Raw genomic sequence first — 19,735 nt, forward strand, 5'->3', positions numbered from 1 at the left:
GTGGCCTCGGGCCGGAAGTGAGGCCGGGGCTTCCGGTGGCGGCGGGCGGAGCGGCTGCGCGTCCATGGCGGGGTGAGCGGGAGGCGGCTGAGGCGGGAGGCCGGGGGGCGCGGCGGCCGGCGCTCCGGGGGGATGAGTGGAGCACCTGGTGCACGCGTGCGGGAGGCGGAGCGGCCACAGACGGCGGCCCCGTTTTTCGGGTCCGAAAAGGGGCTGGTCCTGGCCCGGAAAGGGGTCGGGTCAGCCGCAGCGACGTGATGAGAGCGGACCGTCCGCGCTCGGACCGGCCAAGGCTCCCGAGGAGCGACGGCGGGCGGAGGCTGCGGAGGCCGTTAGGGGGACGAGGCGCGCTGCTGCTGGAGGCGCGTGTCGCCCGCAGAGCACCGCAGGCCTGCAGCCTGTGTCGCGGAGACCAGAGCCGTGTGGCTGGACCCTGGTCGTGGGGGCGCTGGCGGGCAGCTGCCCACCTCGCTGGACCCGGGCTGCGCAGCTCGCCTCTCCACCCCTCCGCTGACCGCTGCGCCCTCTTTCTGGAGACGCCTTAGGCCTTTTGAAGGCAGCAGTTCAAGAGAATTGTCTCCAGATCTTTGTCAACATGTTTTCATGCTGAGGGAACTTTGCCTGGGAACCGTGGGGCCAATAATAGTTTTTTGTTTTCTTTTTGTCAGAAGAACGTAGATACTTTGTAGGGTTGTTCTGAGAGTTAAAGAGATAACTCATAGATAACCCATGGCAGTCGATAAAAGCCCCACTTTCCAAAGAGGCTTGAAAATTTCCCTTCTAAGTTAATACACAGGGTAAGTTCAATTTTATCAAGAAATGTGACAGGTTGGTCAGACCCTGTGCTGCCTGCCAAAGCCGTGGAAGTAAGTAAGGCAAAGGACCTGTCCTCCTGTGTGTGTGATTAAATCTCTTAAAGCCCAATGAAAATTTGTATCCTGTGAGAAGGAATGTTCCTTTCATGAAAGTTATCAGTATTTTCAACCAGCATTGGGAAAACTTTGGTTGACACAAAGCAACTATCATTACCCTTTGAGATTGTCTTCTGAAGAAAACTTCAGGAGAGAAAAGCATCTTCTGACCACAGAGGAGAGGCCTGCTGGATTAGTTTGCTCAGGCTCCTGTAACCAAGCACCCCAGGATGGGCGGCTGAGAGGGCAGAGATTTACTGGCTCGGTGTTTGCAATCTGGAAAACGGAAATCAAGTTGTCAGCAGGATTAGTCTCTGAAGCCTCTCCTTGACTTACAGACGGCCGTCTTCTCCCTGTGTCTTCCCGTGGTCTTTGCCCTGTGTGTGTCTGCGTCTTGATTGCTTCTTATAAGGACACCAGTATTGGATAGAGCCCACCCCTTTACCCGTTAAGGTAGTGGTTAAAGAGCCCGCCTGCCAGTGCTGGAGGTACAAGAGACAGGGTTGGATCTCTGGGTTGGGAAGAGCCCCTGGAAAAGGAAATGGCAACCCACTCCAGTATTCCTGCCTGGAGAATTCCGTGGACAGAGGAGCCTGGCGGGCTGCAGTCCCCGGGGTCTTGGAGTCGGATGCCTGAGCACACCTGCAGACTCGGGATGTGGTTTGGCCCTTAACACCTTTCCGGCGGTAGCCTTGTCAAGTTGCCTCTCCCACTTGGGCCGTAGTGACCCATCTCTAAAAATGTGCGGGTTGAACCTGGGGCCCCACTGGCCTATGTGATGCCAACCTGCTTGCTCCCTTTTCCTCACCAGGTCCTTGAAACTGGTGTGGGCTTCCCTTCAGCGTCAAAGGTTCCACACCGCTGGGAGTCGCTACAAGAGCCGGACTGGCGCTGAGCACCTGTGGCTGACACGGCATTTGAGGGACCCGTTTGTGAAAGCTGCGAAGGTGGAAAGTTACCGATGTCGAAGTGCCTTCAAGCTCCTGGAAATGAACGAGAGGCACCAGATCCTACGGCCCGGCCTCCGGGTGTTAGACTGTGGGGCCGCCCCTGGCGCGTGGAGCCAGGTGGCCGTGCAGAGAGTCAACGCTGCGGGCACAGGTGGGGCCTCCGCACTGTCTTAGGGGCCTTCCGACCACTGTGGTTTAGACGCAGGCTGGCCACCCTCTTCAGGGCACACAGCAGCCAGGCTGCTTTGTGAAAGCACTTGCTTCTGCGTGCTGGTTTAATAGGAATGACACAGACCAAACACTGGCATTTTCAGAATGAAAGAGGGAAGTAGGAAGGGGGAAGGAGGGGGAAGGCCACCTGCGACCACAGCATGGAAGCGCGTGGGCCGGCATGGCGTGCGTCCTGGGCCTGTGCTGCTGACGCGTGGCCTCAGCAGCGAGCTCAGACGGCCGTCTGTAAGTCAGGTTTCTTTCCTCAGCAAAGAAGCCGCTCTGCGGTTTCCTCCCGTGACATCCCTCCTCGGCAGGACAGCTGGATCAACCTGGGGTTTCCTGGAGTTGCTCCTGGGGCTGCTCAGGGAACCCTTGTGGCTCTGGACTCTCCGCTTCGGCCCAACTCGAGGGACTTGGTGCTTCTCTCTTATAGATTTGGGGGTTTTAGCTAAGATCATGTACATAAAAAAGTTGCCTCTGACTGATAGATCAACTGACTGCCCGTACAAGGTAGAAAATGATGCCATCCGTTTGAACAGCTGCATACTGTCCCAGACGATGGTTATGCTGTTGGTATTTAGCCAGTCTCCTCCTCATGGGCATCAAGGTTGCCTTTGAGTCGTTTGCAGGCGAGCAGTGCTGAGGTCACAATCCTTACCCCTTGCATTTCCTACTGTGACTTTTGAGGGTACCACCTGTCCTGACAGGTCACAGCGATCTCTCCCATACACCGTAGAATGGGTGTGTGTGCCCGTCCTCCTGATGAGAAAACTGAGATCTACAGGAGTTTCAGTGACCTGCTGAACCAGGCATGCCACGCCCTGGGTTTTGTCATCAGTCTCTTTAATCTGGGTAGGATGCTCAAGGGGGTTTAGAACAGTTTAAAAACATTTCTTACAAGCTCAGTAAATGTTTATCAGTCAAGTGAAAGAATCTGTCAAAAACTTCAGTTCCCTTTCCCACCACTGAGTCTACCCACAGACTTCCTAACGACTGATGTTGGAGATTCCTGTCCCCCTAATTGCTCTTCAGGAGAAGCAGGAAAACAGCTAAGTTTAACCTGTAGGAAGAGGTGGGAGAAGCAGAGACTGTGTACATAAAATGGCTTGGGTCCTTTTACTCCCAAAAGAAGTTGCAAAAATGCAACCAAAGCCATTTGCTTTTAGAAGGCACCTCCTGAGGCTACAGTACACGGGACGTTAAAGGAGCAAGCATAAGTGCGTCAAGTGGGAGGAGAGCTGTCCCGCTCTAGGGCTGAAAGCATAGAGAGTCATCGCCTTTGAAAAATGAGGCGCCCTGCAGAATAGCTGGACTTCTCATCTGTAGATAAAGATCAAATACCTGTCCCTCACCCGCAGAGCAGCCTTTTTACTAAGCTGAGCGAGTTCTGAGTCTGTGACTGTTCCTTCGTGGATCCACCCTGGTGTGTAGGGAGTGGTGCTGGGAGGGGCCGCGGGAGGTGGAGGCCAGGGCAGCAGCCTCTCGGGCAGGAAATCCCCTTTCAGATGAAGTGAAACTGACATCTTTTTATTTCACAGCTGGTATCACTCAGACATGGGCCGGGTATCACTTTTTTTTTTACCTTATTTAGCATCTGTCCACTTTCCCTGTTTCTTGTCTTGTTTCTAATAGTTTCTACATTGAAGGAAACTGGAGTAAACTGCAGAATGGATTTGTTGGTTTAATCCAGAGGCACTTTGTATAATAATGTGTCCTCTGTTTTAGTTTATCAAAAAGACTCCTCAGAGGTAAGAACCCTTTTAACGGAGAGCATGGCCCAGAGAGTGAAATGGAGTGAGAGGTGGAGTATCAAGGCCAGGGTGTGGCCCCAGGTCTGTCTGTCCCCTGGGACAGTGAGATTGCCTCTCCCAGCCTCAGTTTCCTCAGCTGTAGAGGGAAGACCACCGCTCCCCGCCTGCCGCATGTTTTTCTAGGAGGAAAACCCTGTGTCCCCATTTTTGCATATTAGTTCTTTCTCTCGGTCCTGACTTTTACATATATATATATATATATTTTTTTCCTTTAGCCTGTGCCACGCAGGATCTTATTCCCCACCTAGGGATCGAATCTGTGCCCCCTGCATCTGAAGCGCGCACTCACCGGCCCTCTGGAGAAAGTCCCCTTTATCTCTGTTTTATTATTTTGTTAGATTTACTTTTTGTGGGATGCTTTTGCGGTGTCAGCGAGTAAGCACCTTCACCATTTCTTCTTAGACCCCAGTGCTCCTGTTGGCTTTGTGCTTGGGGTAGATCTTCTCCACATATTCCCCCTGGAAGGAGCAACGTTTCTGTGCCCTGCTGATGTGACTGACCCTAGAACCTTCCGGAAAATTCAAGAGCTGCTTCCTGGTGGGAGAGCAGATGTGATCCTGAGTGACATGGCACCCAACGCCACGGGGGTCCGCGGCCTCGACCACGACAGGCTCATTAGCTTGTGCTTGTCCCTTCTGGACATGGTTCCAGATGTCCTGCGCCCCAGGGGGACATTCCTTTGTAAAACCTGGGCTGGAAGTCAGAGTCATCTGTTACAGAAGAGACTGACTGAGGAATTTCAGAACACAAGGACTGTAAAGCCCAAGGCTAGCAGGAAAGAGTCGTCAGAGGTGTACCTCCTGGCCACACAGTACCGAGGCGGGCCGGGAGGCCTGTGACGGCCTGAGCGCCTGTTCCGCTGTTCTGGCTCTTCACTGCAGACGCAGCTTGAGCTCTGTCCTGAAGTGTGGCTGGGGAGATCCGGGCTGGATCTAGGATGCAGCATGCCGGGCAGATGGGGGACCTGTTTCTAAGACAAAACTATATTCACTGTTAACGATATATGACGATATGTGATTAAAAAACATGATCGCTATAATACGATTTGTGAAGAGGAGTTACTGTGAGAAAGAGACAAAAGGATGAAAAGACTGGGATGCATAAAAACACTGAGGCCGAGAAACAGACACCTTTACGGACTTTTCTCACCACGGTTAGTATGTTACAGAGGAACTGGCTTCCATCATCGCTACAAAAGCATCCCCAGGTTTGCAGGTGTTATTTTGGATATACAGTGTAATGTAGAAAAACCTGAAGCTTCAGTCTGGGGATTTGTTTCCATCTCTGTGGTGAATGATCCGGAAATACTTCAAGCAGTGAGAGCTCCTTAGGGAAGACATTTGGTATGAATTATGGATGGGGGGCGGGCAGTGTGAAACTGGAAATGTTTCTATAACACGCCAGGCTCCAGAGACTTAAAGGTAATAACCAAAGCAAGCAGACACATGGTGTCTGTTTATTTCCTTTTATTCTCTTCCAGGATTTCCATACTTTAAAAAAAATTTGATTTCTTTGAAACCATTTTCTGGAGGAGTGGTCATCCCTTAAGAGTATATTGACTGTAATGATGATTAAATCTTGCCTATTGAAAACAAATGCACAACCTAAAAAGCTGGGAGTTATTTTTATTTGGCAGATAAAACTGGGGACTTAAACGTGGGGCACAGTATCTCATCTCTGAGGGACTGCCCCAAAGAGGTAGAGGAGGAGCTGGAGTATATAGGAATTTTCGGAACAAAGACCAGGTACTTGGAACATTAAAAGATTTCTGCTTAATAAAAAACTAGATGTCTCCAAGAATTCAGTGCTTTCCTGTGTGTGGAAAGATGCAGGAGTCTTGGGCTCACTGAAAGTGTTCTTTTGATGCGACCTCGGCTACCTGGGCCCGGCATCCGTGCTTTCTCATTTCTCACCCTGAGTCTCCAGGGCGCACTGTTGGGGTTGGAGGTGGGGTGGCGGCGGCTGCAGAGTCTGATGATTTGGTGGCTCAGACGGTAAAGAATCTGCCTGCAATGCAGGAGACCCAGGTTCAGTCCCTGGGTTGAGAAGATTCCCTGGAGAAGGGGACGGCTACTCACTCCAATATTCTTGCCTGGAGAATCCCATGGACAGAGGAACGTGGCCGACTACAGCCCGTGGGGTCACAGTGAGACATGACTGAGCAACTGATCTGTTTTCACCCTGAGCTCATAATTATGAGCGGCTGATGGCTGCAACATTATTTACTGATACGGCAGGCAGCGTTTTTAGTTCACACATCCCAAGGATGGCTGGGGGAAGAAATGGGGTCTTGGGGTAGTGCAGATCTCCGGAGTAGTCTGCAGCCCGGTCTTAAAATTGTTTTCGTCTTATTTTCACTGCCCCGTGTCCTACCTCCGCCACCACGTTCTTTGCTTCCGCATCCTTTTTCCTTCTGGCGACACAAATTCGTGGTTTAGTCTCTGATCCCCCGGCGCTTCGCCGGCTTTGTGGAGGAGGAAGAAGGGACTTGAGAGACCCGTTAGGAGATGCAGCCTGCAGAGATTCCAGGAAGGACCTGCTGGCTGTGGGCTGACCGCGCTGCGCCCTTGCTCCCTGGAGAACGGGACCCAGACGACGGCTCCGCACCCCAACAGCTCTCAGGGCGCTAGGAGGATAGCTTAGTAGCATAGTATTTCCTGTTTTTCTTTTTTTTTTAGGGAAAAGTAAAAACGCATTCATTAATTCAAGCAAACAGCGCAGTGGCAAAAGCTGCAGACTAGTCAGGACTGCAGCAAAGTTTGGCCCCAGGAGGCCACCGTTGGGCGGTGCTATTCCACCCAAGACTCCGAGACAGCCGTCCCGTGGAAGCCCGGCCTGCGGCGGACAGGGGCACCAAGGTAGTCCCGCGGGCCGGCCTTTGGTTCCGAGCGTCCTCCGAGCCGCGGCATCCCGCGCGCGGGACGGAGACTGAGCGCCCGGCCTCCGTCGGGGCGCCGGCCCGGAGCTTTACGGCCAGTCCCGCCCAGATCTCGCGAGAGCGCGAGCGGACGTCTCGCGAGACGCGGGCTCGGCTGTAGTAGAGGGAGATCTGAGCCGCGGCGGCGGCGGCGCGAGCGGGCTGAGGCGCTGAGGTGACCGGCCGGGGTCCCGGGCGGGGGCCTGGCTGAGCCGGCGGGAGTCGGGCAGGGAAGAGGCTGGGGCCGCCCGCCGGGCCTCCCCCGGGGGCTGTGGGCCGGCGCCCCTCGGCGTTCCCGCGTCCTCCTCTGAGCCCCGGGCCGCCGGGCTTTGCCCGGCGCACCCGCGGGGCCCCGCCTCTGCCCTCCGTGCTCTGAGCCTGGGCGTCCAGTGCGGGGCCCCCCAAGGCTTCCTCCCCGAGAGCAGCTGGACGCGGCCGGGGCGGAGGCGGCCTCGGAGGAGAGGGGCTTCGGCGAGGCGCCCTCGTCTCACCGGCCCGAGGCGGCGCGGTGCAGACAGAGGGGCTCTTCCTCGGGTCCTGGCGGGGGGACCGCGCCGTCGGCTGCAGCCCCGCGCCTGAGCGGCCGGCGAGGGGTGCCGCTGCTCCATTTCCCACCTGGGGGCCCCGGGGGGAGGATGGGAAGCGCCTTGCCCAGAGTCGCGCTCCGGGCAGGTGGTGGCGCGGGCACGTGGGCTTCCTCTCTCTGTAAGTTGGGAGAAAGCAGGCGGAGGAGCGGTGAACTCGGCAGACCAGCGAGCGCGCCCCGGGGCGCTGTGAAGTGGTGCTGCGCGTGGTGAGCGTCCTTGTGTCTGTAGGTTCCCGCAGGACGTGGAGGGCCCTAGAGGGTCCGGGTGCTCTGCACTCCAGCTCGGGGTTCCGTCCAGAGCAGCTGACATCCAGTGGGGAGGCTTCTGGAAGACCCGAGTCTCCTGGGTACAGAGGATGGCATTTGAGCTGCCGCCTTCTCCCTTGCCTTACGGAGCGGCTTGGGTCCAGGCAGGTGAAGATGCGTGTGGTCTTTTCATTCCTGTGTGTAAGATGCATCAGCTCTTACAGGGGTTGCTGTCTTGAGAAGAGGGTAGATTGGCTAAGTTTCCCATCACGGGATGAAAAGTATTAGTTCAGTTAAGTGGCCCAGTCGTGTCTGACTCTGCAACCCATGGACTGCCTCGCGCCAGGCCTCCGTGTCCATCACCAACTCCGGGAAAGTGTTATGGCCCCGGGAAAGCGGAGTGATTCGCCCTCTGGAGCAGAGTGCTGCCGCCTGGCCCCACGTGGGCCGTGTCTCTCTGCCAGGCTCACAGCACTCAAGTGCCTCTCCCTGGTCTCTCTGCCAGTTCATTTTCCGTGGGTATGAAGGAGAGGTGGAGGGAACAGCTGTGTTGTCCACGAGTGGAAAGGACAGCCTCCAGAAAACAAGGGCTCTGCGTGCACGAGGCCAGTTGTTCAGTTGCTAAGTCATGCGTGACTCTGCGACTCCATGGACAGGGCCCCGCCAGGCTCCTCTGTCCGTGGGATTTCCCAGGCAAGAATACTGGAGTGGGTTGCAATTCCCTCCACCAGGGGGGGCTTCCTGACCCAGGGATCAAATTCCAGTCTGCTGCAATGGCAGGTGGGTTCTTTACCACTGAGCCACCAGGGAATCCCAGTGCACAAAGTCAAGGTTCTTGTTAAATGGGAAATTCACAATCAAACCAAGATTCTTCACTTTTTTGGAGGTGGGGAGTAGGTTGAGGGCAGGTGTTCTCCATCTGATACGTAGGGTCATCAGTGAGCTGGCTGCTCGCCTCTAGGTGCACGGGATGCACCTGGAAGAATTCACACCTGCTGGCTGTTCAGCGCGCTGGGACACTTCCACTCTGACTGGTAGACCGCCTGCTGCGAGGCTGGGATTAGCACCGGTGTGGGGATGCAGGTTCTTCGCTGCTGCTTGTCCTCGGCCTTCACACCTTGGCCTGTGGAGCATGGTCGACCTTAGAGCCAGACAGACCCACGCTCCCATCTCGGTTCTGTAACTCTGGAAGCCTCACCTCTAAGATAATATTCAAGAAGACCTGATTCATCTCCCATTCTGAGGATTGCGATGCCGTATGTGAACTTACAAGCAGAGTAGCAGTTAAACTGTGTGGCGATAGCTGTGCCATCTGTGTTTGGAGCCTTCTCTTGGGCCCTGTAATCCTCCCAGCCTTGAGAAGTGGGGCCCTCAGTTTTCAGATGAGGAGACGGGCCCCACAGGCCTCGTTGCTTACTCACGTCAGGCACCTTTCTCTGTGGTGCCTGGCTGAAAAAGCTAGAGATGTCGTTCTTAACCTATAATTAGCATTACAGTGGTTGTCATCCTTACCGCCACTGTTGGGGGCTTTGTTTCTGATTCCTGGAAGCTAGGCTTTCTGTGAGTGCTTATGTGGGAGGTGTGCCACCTGACTGCTGAACACCTCGTGGGAGCCATCTGTCTGTCCTGGTCTGCAGGTCAGCACTGTGATGGTCAGCAGCTTGGTGGCATATTGTCTTTTTACGCCTCTGTTTCCTCTCTGAGAAACTGGAGGTACAGACTCCCAGTTAACTCCCAAGAATGTGGTTACAGATGCTGGAATATTTTAAGGATTCTGAGAGAGCATTAGCGGAGTGGGGCTGCCCAAAGGTACCCTCTGACCAGGCAGCTGGCAGTGGTGATGGCCCATCAGAGGGCTCCCTGTGACCCTTGCCTTGTTTTCTTCCAGAAGGGAAGTAATCATGGAAGACCTGGGGGAGAACACCACTGTCCTGTCCACCCTGAGGTCTTTGAACAATTTCATCTCTCAGCGAGTGGAGGGAGCATCTGGACTGGGTGTCTCCGCCTCTGCCCAGGGTTCTCTGCAGACACAGTACCAGCAGAGCATGCAGGTGAGTGCGTGTGTTGGGGCCTCTGTGGACGGACGCCTGTCCTCAGGTAGGGCTGGGCCAGGCTCTGTGCGGTTGAGGCAGGTCAGTGTTTTCTCAGCCTGGAGGCCAGCTGGCCAGCTTCCGCATCTCCAACATGGATATTCATAGTTTCGGAGGATAGCTAGAGGTCACGGTCTGGCCCTGAGATGTCCTGACTCCAAAGCCTGAGATAACAGCACTGCAGAGTGGGCCTGGTGTTTAGTGTTGCGCTCTCACTGTGAGCTCACAGACACTAGAGATAGGATTGGAAAGCCAGCTCATTTAATTGAGGAATAAAATCCTAAACTGCCTGGGCTTGTGACCGCTGGAACGGTGCAGCCAGCTGCTGGCTTCCTTGATGGTATAACACATAGGAAGGCTGTGTTGTCAGGATAGGTTCTTGGTCAGCTGGGCAGGAAGGGCAGGGCAGTGAGAGAGGCCTGGGCAGGAGATGGTCTCAGGCTAGGGAGGCCGTTTGCACAGCTTGGCTTCAGTCTGCCATGGGGTCGTCTTCACACTTTGGCTTTGATTATCGTCTCATCTCACTTTATCTCAAGTGCTTGGCAGCACGCACTGCACATGTCTGTAAAGGCTCGGGTCTCCTGAAGGGCTTCAGGTTCTGGTGCGTCATGGGGTCAGTGCTCGTTGGGGCAGGGATCGGGGGGCCCACACAGGGAGAGGGAGTGTGGTGTCGAGCCTTGGCCCGGTCCCTGCCCCTCCGGAGGGGCTGCGTCAGGCGGTCCCTGGCTCCTTTGCTCGAGTCCCTTCTCCGGTCCGTGCTGGCCGTGCCGCCGCCGCCTTTCTGCCGGTGACCGCCCCGGGGCCCTGTGTGAGATGAGCCAGGACTTTCTGTTGCTCTGGGAGCCCTGATGAGCCCCTGTCTGGTGTGGCACGGCAGAGGCTGTGTGTGTGTACGCATTCACTGGCTGAACAGTTGAATTGCTTACAATGTGTTTGTTGGTGAGCTAAGCTGCTCACTGCCCCTTTTTGGCATGGACTGTTCTTTATTCTGAAATTAGATCATTTATATTTGTTTTTGGTGTTAAAACACCTTTTTTGAAATAGTGGTGGAAATAGATTGTAGGTTTTTTTTCCCCCTTGGTTTTTGCTCACTGGCAGAATATGAAGTTGGCAACTTTGGTTTAAAACAGGGTCATAACTTTGTTGATGCAGCTCTTCTGTTGGAACTAGAGTCTGGGATCTCCAAGGTCCCAGTTCCCACTCAGCTCTGACCTGAACGGCTTCCCCAGGTGGAAGGTCAGTAAACGAGAGCTGTAGCCAGAGTGAGCTGATGAGAGCCTTGGGGCGCAGGACCTGCCTGGGAACCCTGACCGCAGGCGTGTCCTGTCTCAGGAGTCCAGTCAGCGGCCCCTCTCTTTCCTGCCTGCCTGGCAGGTGAGGGGGCAGAGCAGCTGCAGGTCTGGGAGTCTGGAAACAGAGCAGGGTCTTGTCTGCTAGTCCCCGCCTGGGCCTCATAGTCAAGTTCTGTTTCTGTGCTGTGTGTCAATGTTGGCTTAAACATAAAAATAGGACTTTCCTTCAAATACTTTTCCTTTACTGCTCCAGGAAGGTGAGGCCCATGGATCTGTGTCTCTGGGACCCCTGTGTGGCACCTTCACACCTGGGGCTGAGGTCCCGCCATCCTCTGAAGAAGCTGGGCCTTAGCTTCAGACTCAGAGTGAGACAAGAAGACTGAGTTTGATGGAGGGTTGAGTTAGGAACTCCCAAACGTCAGCAGGTGGGAGCTGAAATGAGAGAATACATCACAGGGGTAAAGAAAGGGTGGGCTTTAGCTCCCAAAGGAAGCTGGGGAAGGGTGGGAAAGATGTCTTCTCTCCACCCGGGATCTCACGCCTGTGGCGTGGCTGACACTTCTGGGGGTAACTTTTTGTTTTACAGGACTCTCTGCCTTGTGGGGTGTTTAGCAACATCTGTGGCCTTTCCCCGCCAGGTGCCGGGAGCAAACGCAGCCTGTTGCCCCTTCTTGGGATGATCAGCAGTGTCTCCAGACATGGATGGCCACATGTCCCTGGCTAGAATGAGACACGTGCTGCTTGAACTTTAACGTGCATATGAATCACGTAAAGATACCTTTAAAAGGAAGATCCTGATTTGGTATCGGTGGTGCGGCCTAAGAGTCTCTATTTCTGTTAGGTGCCCAGAGATGCCGTATTGCTAGACTGCAGGCCGATCTTAGAATGGTTGGGCTCTAGCCCGCCTGAAGACAAGGCCCCGGCAGTCGGTGATTCTGTGGTGCTGTTGGCTGTGTCTTCTGAGGCCCTTCAGCGCTTCCATCCCCCTTATTTACTCACCTCTGTGAGAGGAAGACTTCCGATGGGCCCCAGACTGCCAGGCCCTGGCAGCTTCTCCCACCGAATCAAACACTGAGGAGGAGCTGAGGCCGTGGTGTTCTGCAGTGAGACGGAGTAGGGAGGGTACCTGGGTGGACCTGACCCAGTCAGCTGAACGTTTCAAATCCGGCTCCAGAGAGCAGACAGAAGTCAGAGAGGCAGGCAGGAAAAGGGTTCCCTGCGTGCGAGGTTCTCTCTTGTCGGCTTTGGGGTGGAAAGGCCCTCGTGGCAGGGAATGTGGACAGCCTCTGGGCGCCGACAGCCAACAGGAAAGAGGAGGAGGCTCCCGAGGTACGGAGAGCACGGCTGCCGATGTGTGGACCTCAGCCTGTGGATCGTTTTCCCTGGGCAGAGAGGCTGGCCGTGTGTGCCCAGCTGTGCGATCCACGGAACTGGTAGCCAGTTTATGGGCGCCCAAGCTGCTGTGTTGGTGGCAGTCTGTTAAACAGCACAGAAACTGAACAGGCCGGCACACGGCCACCTGAAAACGCACTTCCCTCTTCTGTCCATTATCCCCTTCCCTTGCTGCTCCCGGCTCTCGTCTCCCACCGGGGGGCCTGGTGCTCCTCCTTCCTCAGGGCTGCGTGGGGGCCTCGCTCGAGTGAGGCACAGCTGCTGAGGCCCCGCCTTTCCTTTGCATGGCCCTGGTCAGTTGGAGGAGCGAGCAGAGCAGATCCGGTCTAAGTCTCACCTCATCCAAGCAGAGCGCGAGAAGATGCACATGGAGCTGAGTCACAAGAGGGCCCGCGTGGAGCTGGAGCGGGCAGCCAGCGCCAGCGCCAGGAACTACGAGGTGGGCTCAGCGGGCTGCTCCAGGCCCGCCTGACCGTGGGAAGTGAGAGCCCCCCGGCGGGAGCCCAGGCGCTCCCTGCCTTCCTGGCCACCCGAGGCTGCGGGTCGGCTCTCGGGTGTGTCTTGGGTCCCTAGCAAAGGCAACACGAAGGGCTGGCTGCTGAGCCTTGTGGGCCTGAGGCGATGCTGGTTGCCCTCTCTGCTAGAATTGGGATACAGGTCTGGCAGGAATGCCAGGTGGCCTGAGGGTGGCAGGAGAGTCACCAGCTTGCATGAGAGCCCGAGGCCCAGGCTGGGTTTTGCACACCTGGTCACCAGGTCTCAGGGGCTGCCTTGTGCTAGCCGTGGCCCCCACACCCCCCACACCCCTGTTGCCTGGAGGAGATGCTAGGTTTTTTTTACTCAGTGCATAAATTCCATGCTTTCTTTGCTTTGATAACAGCACTTCAGTAAGTGCAAGCATGGAGCCAGTACCCACCCTCAGGGAAAGCACGGGGCCAGAGGCTTTCTGGTCCAATGCTCTGCCTGGATCTTGGTGGCGTTTCAAGGTCTGGGGACCTGCCTAGACTGTCGGGGGTGCACTTGGGACTGGCAGCCCGAGTAGAGGTGCCCCGCCCTGCTCCGTGATGTGCTGATTGGGTCCTGCACAGCCGCAGCCCCTGGCTCCTGCGTCGTGGCAGGTCCCCTGGCTTCATGGCCTCCTCGTTGTGGTCTGGGTGGGAGCTTCTGCGGCTTAGCTTTCTGAGGTCAGAGGTCAGCAGAGCATCGGGCTCCATGTAATCAGGACTTGGTGCCTTTGCCCCTGGGACTCTGGCTCCCACTTTGCGGCCCCTTAGCTTCTTGGGCTAAGGGTAATCTCTGGCCAACACTGGAACCTTTGGACCTCTGGGGACCATTAGAGTGAGGAGTCTGAGTTCTGTATCTGCCTTCCGGGGCGAGCCACATGGCCTGGCGGGAACCGGTGCAGGGTGGCCCTGAGGCTTTGTGGGAGCCGAGGCCCAGGGTCAGGGGCTCCTGTCTGCGGGCTCCTGCCCATGCCGCCTGTTGCTGCCTGGCCCCCCGCGCTCTGGGGACAGCTGGCTGGTCGTGACGGTAGCCTGTGTGTGATCAGGAAGCTGCTGGGTTCCAAGCTCAGAAGCTTCTTCCCAGGGTGGAGTCTGAGTGAGACCTCTGTGCTCCATCCCCTCCCATCAGCAGTGGTCAGTGACGGGGGTGGTGCGTGCCACGTGCCCTCCGGGGGGGGGGGGCCGCTGTGAGACGTGCCTGTGTGCTGCGGGGCCGTGCGCTCGCCTCGGAGGGGGTCCCAGCTCCAGCCCTGGGGCGGCTGTGAACTTGATGCCCGGCCTCTTGGGCTCAGCTCTGCTTGGCTCTGCTCTGGGTCTCAGTACTGTCCTGAGGGTGGAGCTGGGGGCCTGCAGGCGCAGACTCCCCTCACCAGGCCCATCCTTCTTGGCAGCGCGAGATGGACCGCAACCAGGAGCTCCTGACGCGCATTCGGCAGCTTCAGGAGCGGGAGGCAGAGGCGGAGGAGAAAGTGAAGGAGCAGCTGGAACGGCACAAGCTGTGCCAGCAGAGCCTGGACGCGGCCGGCAGGAGGCTGCGGGAGAAGGAGGACGGCCTGGCCGAGGCCGGGGAGGTGAGGGGCCGCAGCGGAGGCGCTGCTTCTCAGGAAGAGTGGGCATGGCCCCACCCCCAGCTGCGGCTGCAGACTAGTGTCCCTGGTTGATTCTGCTCTGCCTGCATTTTTTGCAGAGGTGTGATCATAGCAAAAATACTAATTTTCCATTTTGTGGTTTTCAGTTAATAAGTTGAATGCTTTTTTAGTCTTTGTAATTCTGATTTTTAGTGGTTGATTAATCCATTTTCAGTCACCTTCAAGGGTTCTTTTTATACACACACATCTTGGTACGGATACACATGGGGCGCATAGCTTCATGCACGTCCCCTTTTTGTTTCTGTGGACCGGTTTCGTTTGGACACAGCCCAAGGGTTTGTGGGATAGTGTTAAATGATCGCCAGTCACAGGGCTCTTCGTGGCTTTTGCTGCCGGCTGCCCTGCTCTGCCAGCGGACGTTGCTGAGGGTTCTGCTTTCCCTGTAGCCGCCCCTGTTACGGGTGGAAATACTTGTGGTGCCCCCTCCCCAGAAGATGTAAGCTAGCTGCCTCTGGATTTCCATGTCTTTGATTATTAGCATCTGAGAATCTCTGTGGAGCCAGAACATGGATGAACTGGAGTCCTGTCTCCACCAGCTGAAAGCTGGATGCAATTTAGAACCAGGGCCCGAACGTTGCTGCTGGTGCAGCTGGGACTGCCGGCCTTTCCTGCCCCTCCCACGAGCCGCTCAAGGTCACAGGGGCCGTGAGGGAGCAGAGGAGACGCTGCCAGGGGCCTGGGGTCGCTGGTGCTCTGCCTCCGCGTAGGTCTCTCTGCTTGGTAGATCTTGGGAGCGGGCTCCAGGTTATTTTGCCTTGGCCACGCTGGAGAGCCTGTTACGGTTGTCCCTACGTCTGGCCTCCGATGTGGATGCTGGCGGAGGGGCGCCGTGACGGCCTCGAGACAAGCCTGCCCCTGCCCCGGTGTGCACCCCCCTGTGCCCCTTGCAGGCTGTCGCGGGGGCGGGGGTGTCCTGCACATGGCTTCCTGATGGGCAGAGGTTGCAGAGCGGGCGGCGCTGGGCCCTGGCAGGGCACAGGTGGTGGCGAGTGGGGATGGAGCCTGCTGCTCTTACCTCTCACTCCCTTGGAGAAGCACCCCCATCCCCAGGGGCTGTAATCCAGGGCTGTAAATCCCACGCCCACCCCGCCGGCCAACTGTGTTTTCTTGTCATGGTGTCCTGGTTTAGACGCTTGTGCTCTGAGGTCATCTTGCTAATGGCTGGGCTTCCCCACAGCTTTGTCCTCCGTGGGGCGGGTGTCTGATTGCAGTATTCAGCACAATGCCTGTCTATTTAATTCAGGAAGAGTTGTCGAAGGATATATTTATTGTTACACAGTTTTAGTACATTCATTCTTTTTTGAGTCCTGGATTGATTGCTGTAGTAAAGGGACCCATGCAGGATGTTAAGAGGGCAGGCCCCAGTCCCTGGTCCTGCCGTCAGCCTCTCCGGGGCCTGTAGGGGGCCGCGTGGGTGCACTTACGCTGCCCTGGCTGGGCGGGTGAGGCCTGCTGTGGCCGCCGTGCCTGCTCAGCGCCCCTGCAGACGTTGCTCGTGTGCTGAGTTCGCCGGTCCGCCCTCTTGCCCCCAGCCTGTAGGTAGCTGACTGGCCCTCAGGCTGACGGGGTGAGGTTTCCCTTGTTACCTTAGAGTGGTGCGCCTGCGGGCTGGCTCTCCTGTTGGCGGTGTGGCCTCTTGCCCTGGGACAGCCACAGTGGAGCTCCATCACCAGAAGGTTGTCTGGGGGGGCTGTGGTCCGCGCCCGTGTCCGCCTGGTGGGCTCACTGTCCCCGGGCTGGGCCGTGGGCCAGCCTGCCCCTGCCTTCCTCAGCGACCGCGTCTGGCCTGGGCACACATCAGGCTCTGCGGTGCTCGGGCCGCTCCTGTTCGTCCTGAGGACAGCCTCTGCCCCCGCTCCTGTGTTCTTGGTGGGCGCCTGGCTGGTTCACAGGTAGCATATCCTGCAGAGCTGGGATGGGGCAGTTGGAGAAGGAACCCAGGCTGAGAGCAAGAGCAGGTGTGGAGGGGGAGCGTGCGGTGCTGCCGAGGACTGGGGCTGTGTGCCTGCGGCGGGAGGGATGATGGAGCAGGGGCGGGGCCGCCGGTGCAGTCGCGCCTGTCGTGGCCGGCAGCGTCCTCATGCCTGAGGTGGCTCGGCTCGAGGGGCCGTCACGGGCTCTGAAGGAGGAGCCGGCTGGATGGGGGCCGGCTCTCGGGAGAGCGTTGGCCCCTGAGTTTCCGGGTGAGAGGCTCCCTCCATGCCTGTGCCGGAGACGAGGGCGAGTGGCTTGCGTCTCACTTTCAGACCATCACCGCGTTAAAGGGGAGGCTGTCGGACCTGCAGTGGAACGTGATGAACCAGGAGATGGAGGTGAAACGCCTGGAGTCTGAGAAGCAGGAGCTCAAGGAGCAGCTGGACCTTCTGCGCCAGTGAGTGGAGGGCGGCAGGGCTGCCAACCCCCAGGGCAGGCGCCTTTCCCCGCTGTGCCAGGCGGGCCTGGCCATCTGTCCTCCTGGACGCCTCCGGCCTGCAGCCTGCTGGGGCGGGCACTGAGCTGGACGTCCACTTGTTATCTGGGCACAAGACCCAGGCTCGCTGTCCTGTGTGTGGCCTCTGTGGCCTGAGCGCCCAGTGCCCACGAGAGTGATGTGCACTGAAGCGCGGGGGGCCCCGCGAGCACCCTGCACGTGCTGCCCTCCCCGTCCTCAGGCTCGGGGGCACGCCCTGAGACCTTGAAGCCGGGACAGTAAGTGCCGAACAGAGCGCTGTTTGACGTGTTCCAAGAGCGAGAAGTGGGAACAGTCTTTTCTTCCCTCTTCTTTGTGGGGTGCCTGGTTGGCGGGAGTTTCCAGAGAAGGTATTAGGTTTGAGCTGGGTTTTGAAGGCTGTATGGGACATGCCTGGGGCTGGTTGGATGTGGGTGGGAAAGGACGTTTTAGGGGAGGGAGCCTTCTGCACAGAGGCATGGCAGTGTGGCCAGGCTCACCTGGAGGTGCGGTGGAGACACGCTCTCCTGCAGCTGGGGGCCTCTGCCTCACCAGGTGCTGTCTTGGCGGTCTGGCCGCCTGATGGGACGTGGACGTGCAGTCCTGAGTGGGCCCTGGGCTTCGGCTGTGCCTGGGCCAGCAGCAGCTTCTGTTGTGAGAACTGTGGAGACAAAAGAGAACCTTGGGAAGAGAACTCGCAGGTGGTCTAGACTTAACCAGCTGCCCTGAGATTCAGGCCACAGAGGCCCGGACCCTGGGGCCTCCTTGCAGCAGGGAGTGTGTGGGAATGTGTGCACATTTGTGTGTGAGTGTGCGCGTGTCTCTGCTGGAGAGCTTTGGGAGCGAGGGCAGTTGCTGGCTTCACCACCTGCCTGTTTTTGCATGTGTTCACTCTTCTCTCAATAGGAGATGGCAGGAAGCTAACCAGAAGGTTCAGGAGCTCCAGGCCAGCCAAGAAGTGCGGGCAGACCAGGAGCAGAGGATCAGGGTGAGCGGCTCGTGTCTGGTGGGCTTCACGGTGCTGGCTCAGCCCCCTGTGACCCCTGGGGCATGCTTACTGGCATCCGGGGAAGTTAGCCGCCTGTGTCTACCGCAGCTGTTCACACTGCTGGTCATCTCCTTGTGCCCCAGGCCCCGTGCCAGGTGCTGGGGTGTGACAGAAAGTAAGAGGCGTATGCTGCTCCCAGGAAGCTCACGCTCTTTGCGTGAAGGTCAGAATCAAGCACATAGAGTAGAAAGTAAACGTGTGGTGCCTCAAGTACCGGGACTGCTGTGATGACTGAGCAGGACTCGGGGGGAAACAGCCTGCCCGGGGTGGCACGGCCTGCTCAGGCGGACTCTGCAGTCCCGGCCATGTTGCCTCGCTGCGGGAGGGCCTGGGGGCAGCCGGGGACACCCGCTCCCTGTGGCGCCGTGTGCTGCCCCCAGAACCACGTTCCCTCTCTACTCCCCCTCCTCCGGCACGTGCTGGCCCCACGCCGCCCCCCAGTGCCACCTCATCAGGGTCAGGCCTCCCGGGCTCGGGCCCGGCCTTCGTGTGCTGTCCTCGGTAGCCACGGTGCCTGTCCGCCTCCCCTCCCGGTCTGCACTGCTTCAGGCTGCCCGATGTGTCTCCCTGCCCTGTCTGCCCACCCGCAGCCCTTGGCGGCTCCCCAATATCGACCTGCTGCTTGGCTGACGTCTGTCTTTTCCTGTAGAGACCTTGTCTCTTCTGGGTTGCTCTGCTCTCACTGCTTGGGCCAGTACCTGGCGCAGAGCTGGCCCCTTGGTGTTGGCTGAACGGCCGCCCGGTTTAGTCCTGGGCCCACGTTCTTAACCTGTTCTGTGACCTGTCTTGGAGTTTCGCTGGCTCCCCATGCAGCCTGGGGACTCTACGCAGGAAAGGAGGGCCTTGTTGTGTAAGGAGTCAGTTGTTACGCTGCCCCACGGAGACAGTGAGCAGAGCCATGCGGAAGGCTGGGTCTCTCCACCACGGGGTCAGCGAGCAGAGCCGTGCGGAAGGGTGGGTGTCTCCACCACGGCGACAGCGAGAAGAGCCGTGCGGAAGGGTGGGTGTCTTCACCACGGGGTCAGCAGGCAGAGCCATGCGGAAGGGTGGGTCTCTCCACCACGGGGCCAGCAGGCAGGGCCGTGCGGAAGGGTGGGTGTCTCCACCACGGGGACAGTGAGCAGGGCCGTGCGGAAGGGTGGGTGTCTTCACCACGGGGTCAGCAGGCAGGGCCGTGCGGAAGGGTGGGTGTCTTCACCACGGGGTCAGCAGGCAGAGCCGTGCGGAAGGGTGGGTGTCTCCACCACGGGGACAATGAGCAGAGCCGTGCCGAAGGGTGGGTGTCTCCACCATGGAGTCAGCAGGCAGAGCCATGCAGAAGGGTGGGTGTCTGCACAGAGGCTTTGCTGCGCGTCCTCATGATAATTGTGTGCCAGGCTCCTGCCCCATGGGCAGCGCTGCACATGACCCGTGGGGGCTGTGGCCCTGGAGGCTGTCGAGGGCCTGGGAGCGCTTGGCGTCCGTGACTGTCTCCCTCCTCTCTGTCTCCCACCTCCATCAGGATTTGGAGCAAAAGCTGTCCCTGCAGGAGCAGGATGCTGCGATCGTGAAGAACATGAGGTCTGAGCTGGTGCGGCTGCCGACGATGGAGAGGGAGCTGCGGCAGCTGCGGGAAGAGAACGCCTCCCTGCGGTGAGGGGCCGGGGGTGGGTGACTATCTGCCTGCTGTGAGGGGCCGGGGACGTGTGCCTCTGTGTGT

General features: G+C 57.9%; 2 protein-coding genes across 4 annotated transcripts in view; both read left to right on the top strand.

The window, feature by feature from the left end:
- Positions 1 to 20: 20 nt before the first annotated feature.
- The window catches only part of MRM2 (mitochondrial rRNA methyltransferase 2), a 22,090-nt gene continuing 2,375 nt past the window's right edge, over positions 21 to 19,735 (top strand). The window contains exons 1-3 of one of the 2 annotated variants that reach the window (XM_040267413.1): positions 21 to 72; positions 1,723 to 2,012; positions 4,288 to 5,757. In XM_040267413.1, coding sequence (XP_040123347.1) covers positions 65 to 72; positions 1,723 to 2,012; positions 4,288 to 4,724 — 735 coding nt within the window. In that variant the 5' untranslated portion in view covers positions 21 to 64 and the 3' untranslated portion in view covers positions 4,725 to 5,757. Of the gene's footprint in view, positions 73 to 1,722; positions 2,013 to 4,287; positions 5,758 to 19,735 lie in introns of those variants that run through there. The other variant, XM_040267406.1, reaches the window with a different exon arrangement.
- Positions 6,902 to 19,735, top strand: part of MAD1L1 (mitotic arrest deficient 1 like 1) — a 241,682-nt gene continuing 228,848 nt past the window's right edge. Inside the window, exons 1-7 of one of the 2 annotated variants that reach the window (XM_040267386.1) lie at positions 6,902 to 6,977; positions 9,523 to 9,685; positions 12,707 to 12,847; positions 14,303 to 14,482; positions 16,807 to 16,931; positions 17,895 to 17,976; positions 19,538 to 19,668. In XM_040267386.1, the coding sequence (XP_040123320.1) occupies positions 9,536 to 9,685; positions 12,707 to 12,847; positions 14,303 to 14,482; positions 16,807 to 16,931; positions 17,895 to 17,976; positions 19,538 to 19,668 (809 nt within the window). In that variant the 5' untranslated portion in view covers positions 6,902 to 6,977; positions 9,523 to 9,535. Of the gene's footprint in view, positions 6,978 to 9,522; positions 9,686 to 12,706; positions 12,848 to 14,302; positions 14,483 to 16,425; positions 16,519 to 16,806; positions 16,932 to 17,894; positions 17,977 to 19,537; positions 19,669 to 19,735 lie in introns of those variants that run through there. The other variant, XM_040267396.1, reaches the window with a different exon arrangement.

Source organism: Oryx dammah, unplaced genomic scaffold, assembly GCF_014754425.2.
Source record: "Oryx dammah isolate SB20612 unplaced genomic scaffold, SCBI_Odam_1.1 HiC_scaffold_2, whole genome shotgun sequence".
In the NCBI taxonomy this organism is placed as follows: domain Eukaryota; kingdom Metazoa; phylum Chordata; class Mammalia; order Artiodactyla; family Bovidae; genus Oryx; species Oryx dammah.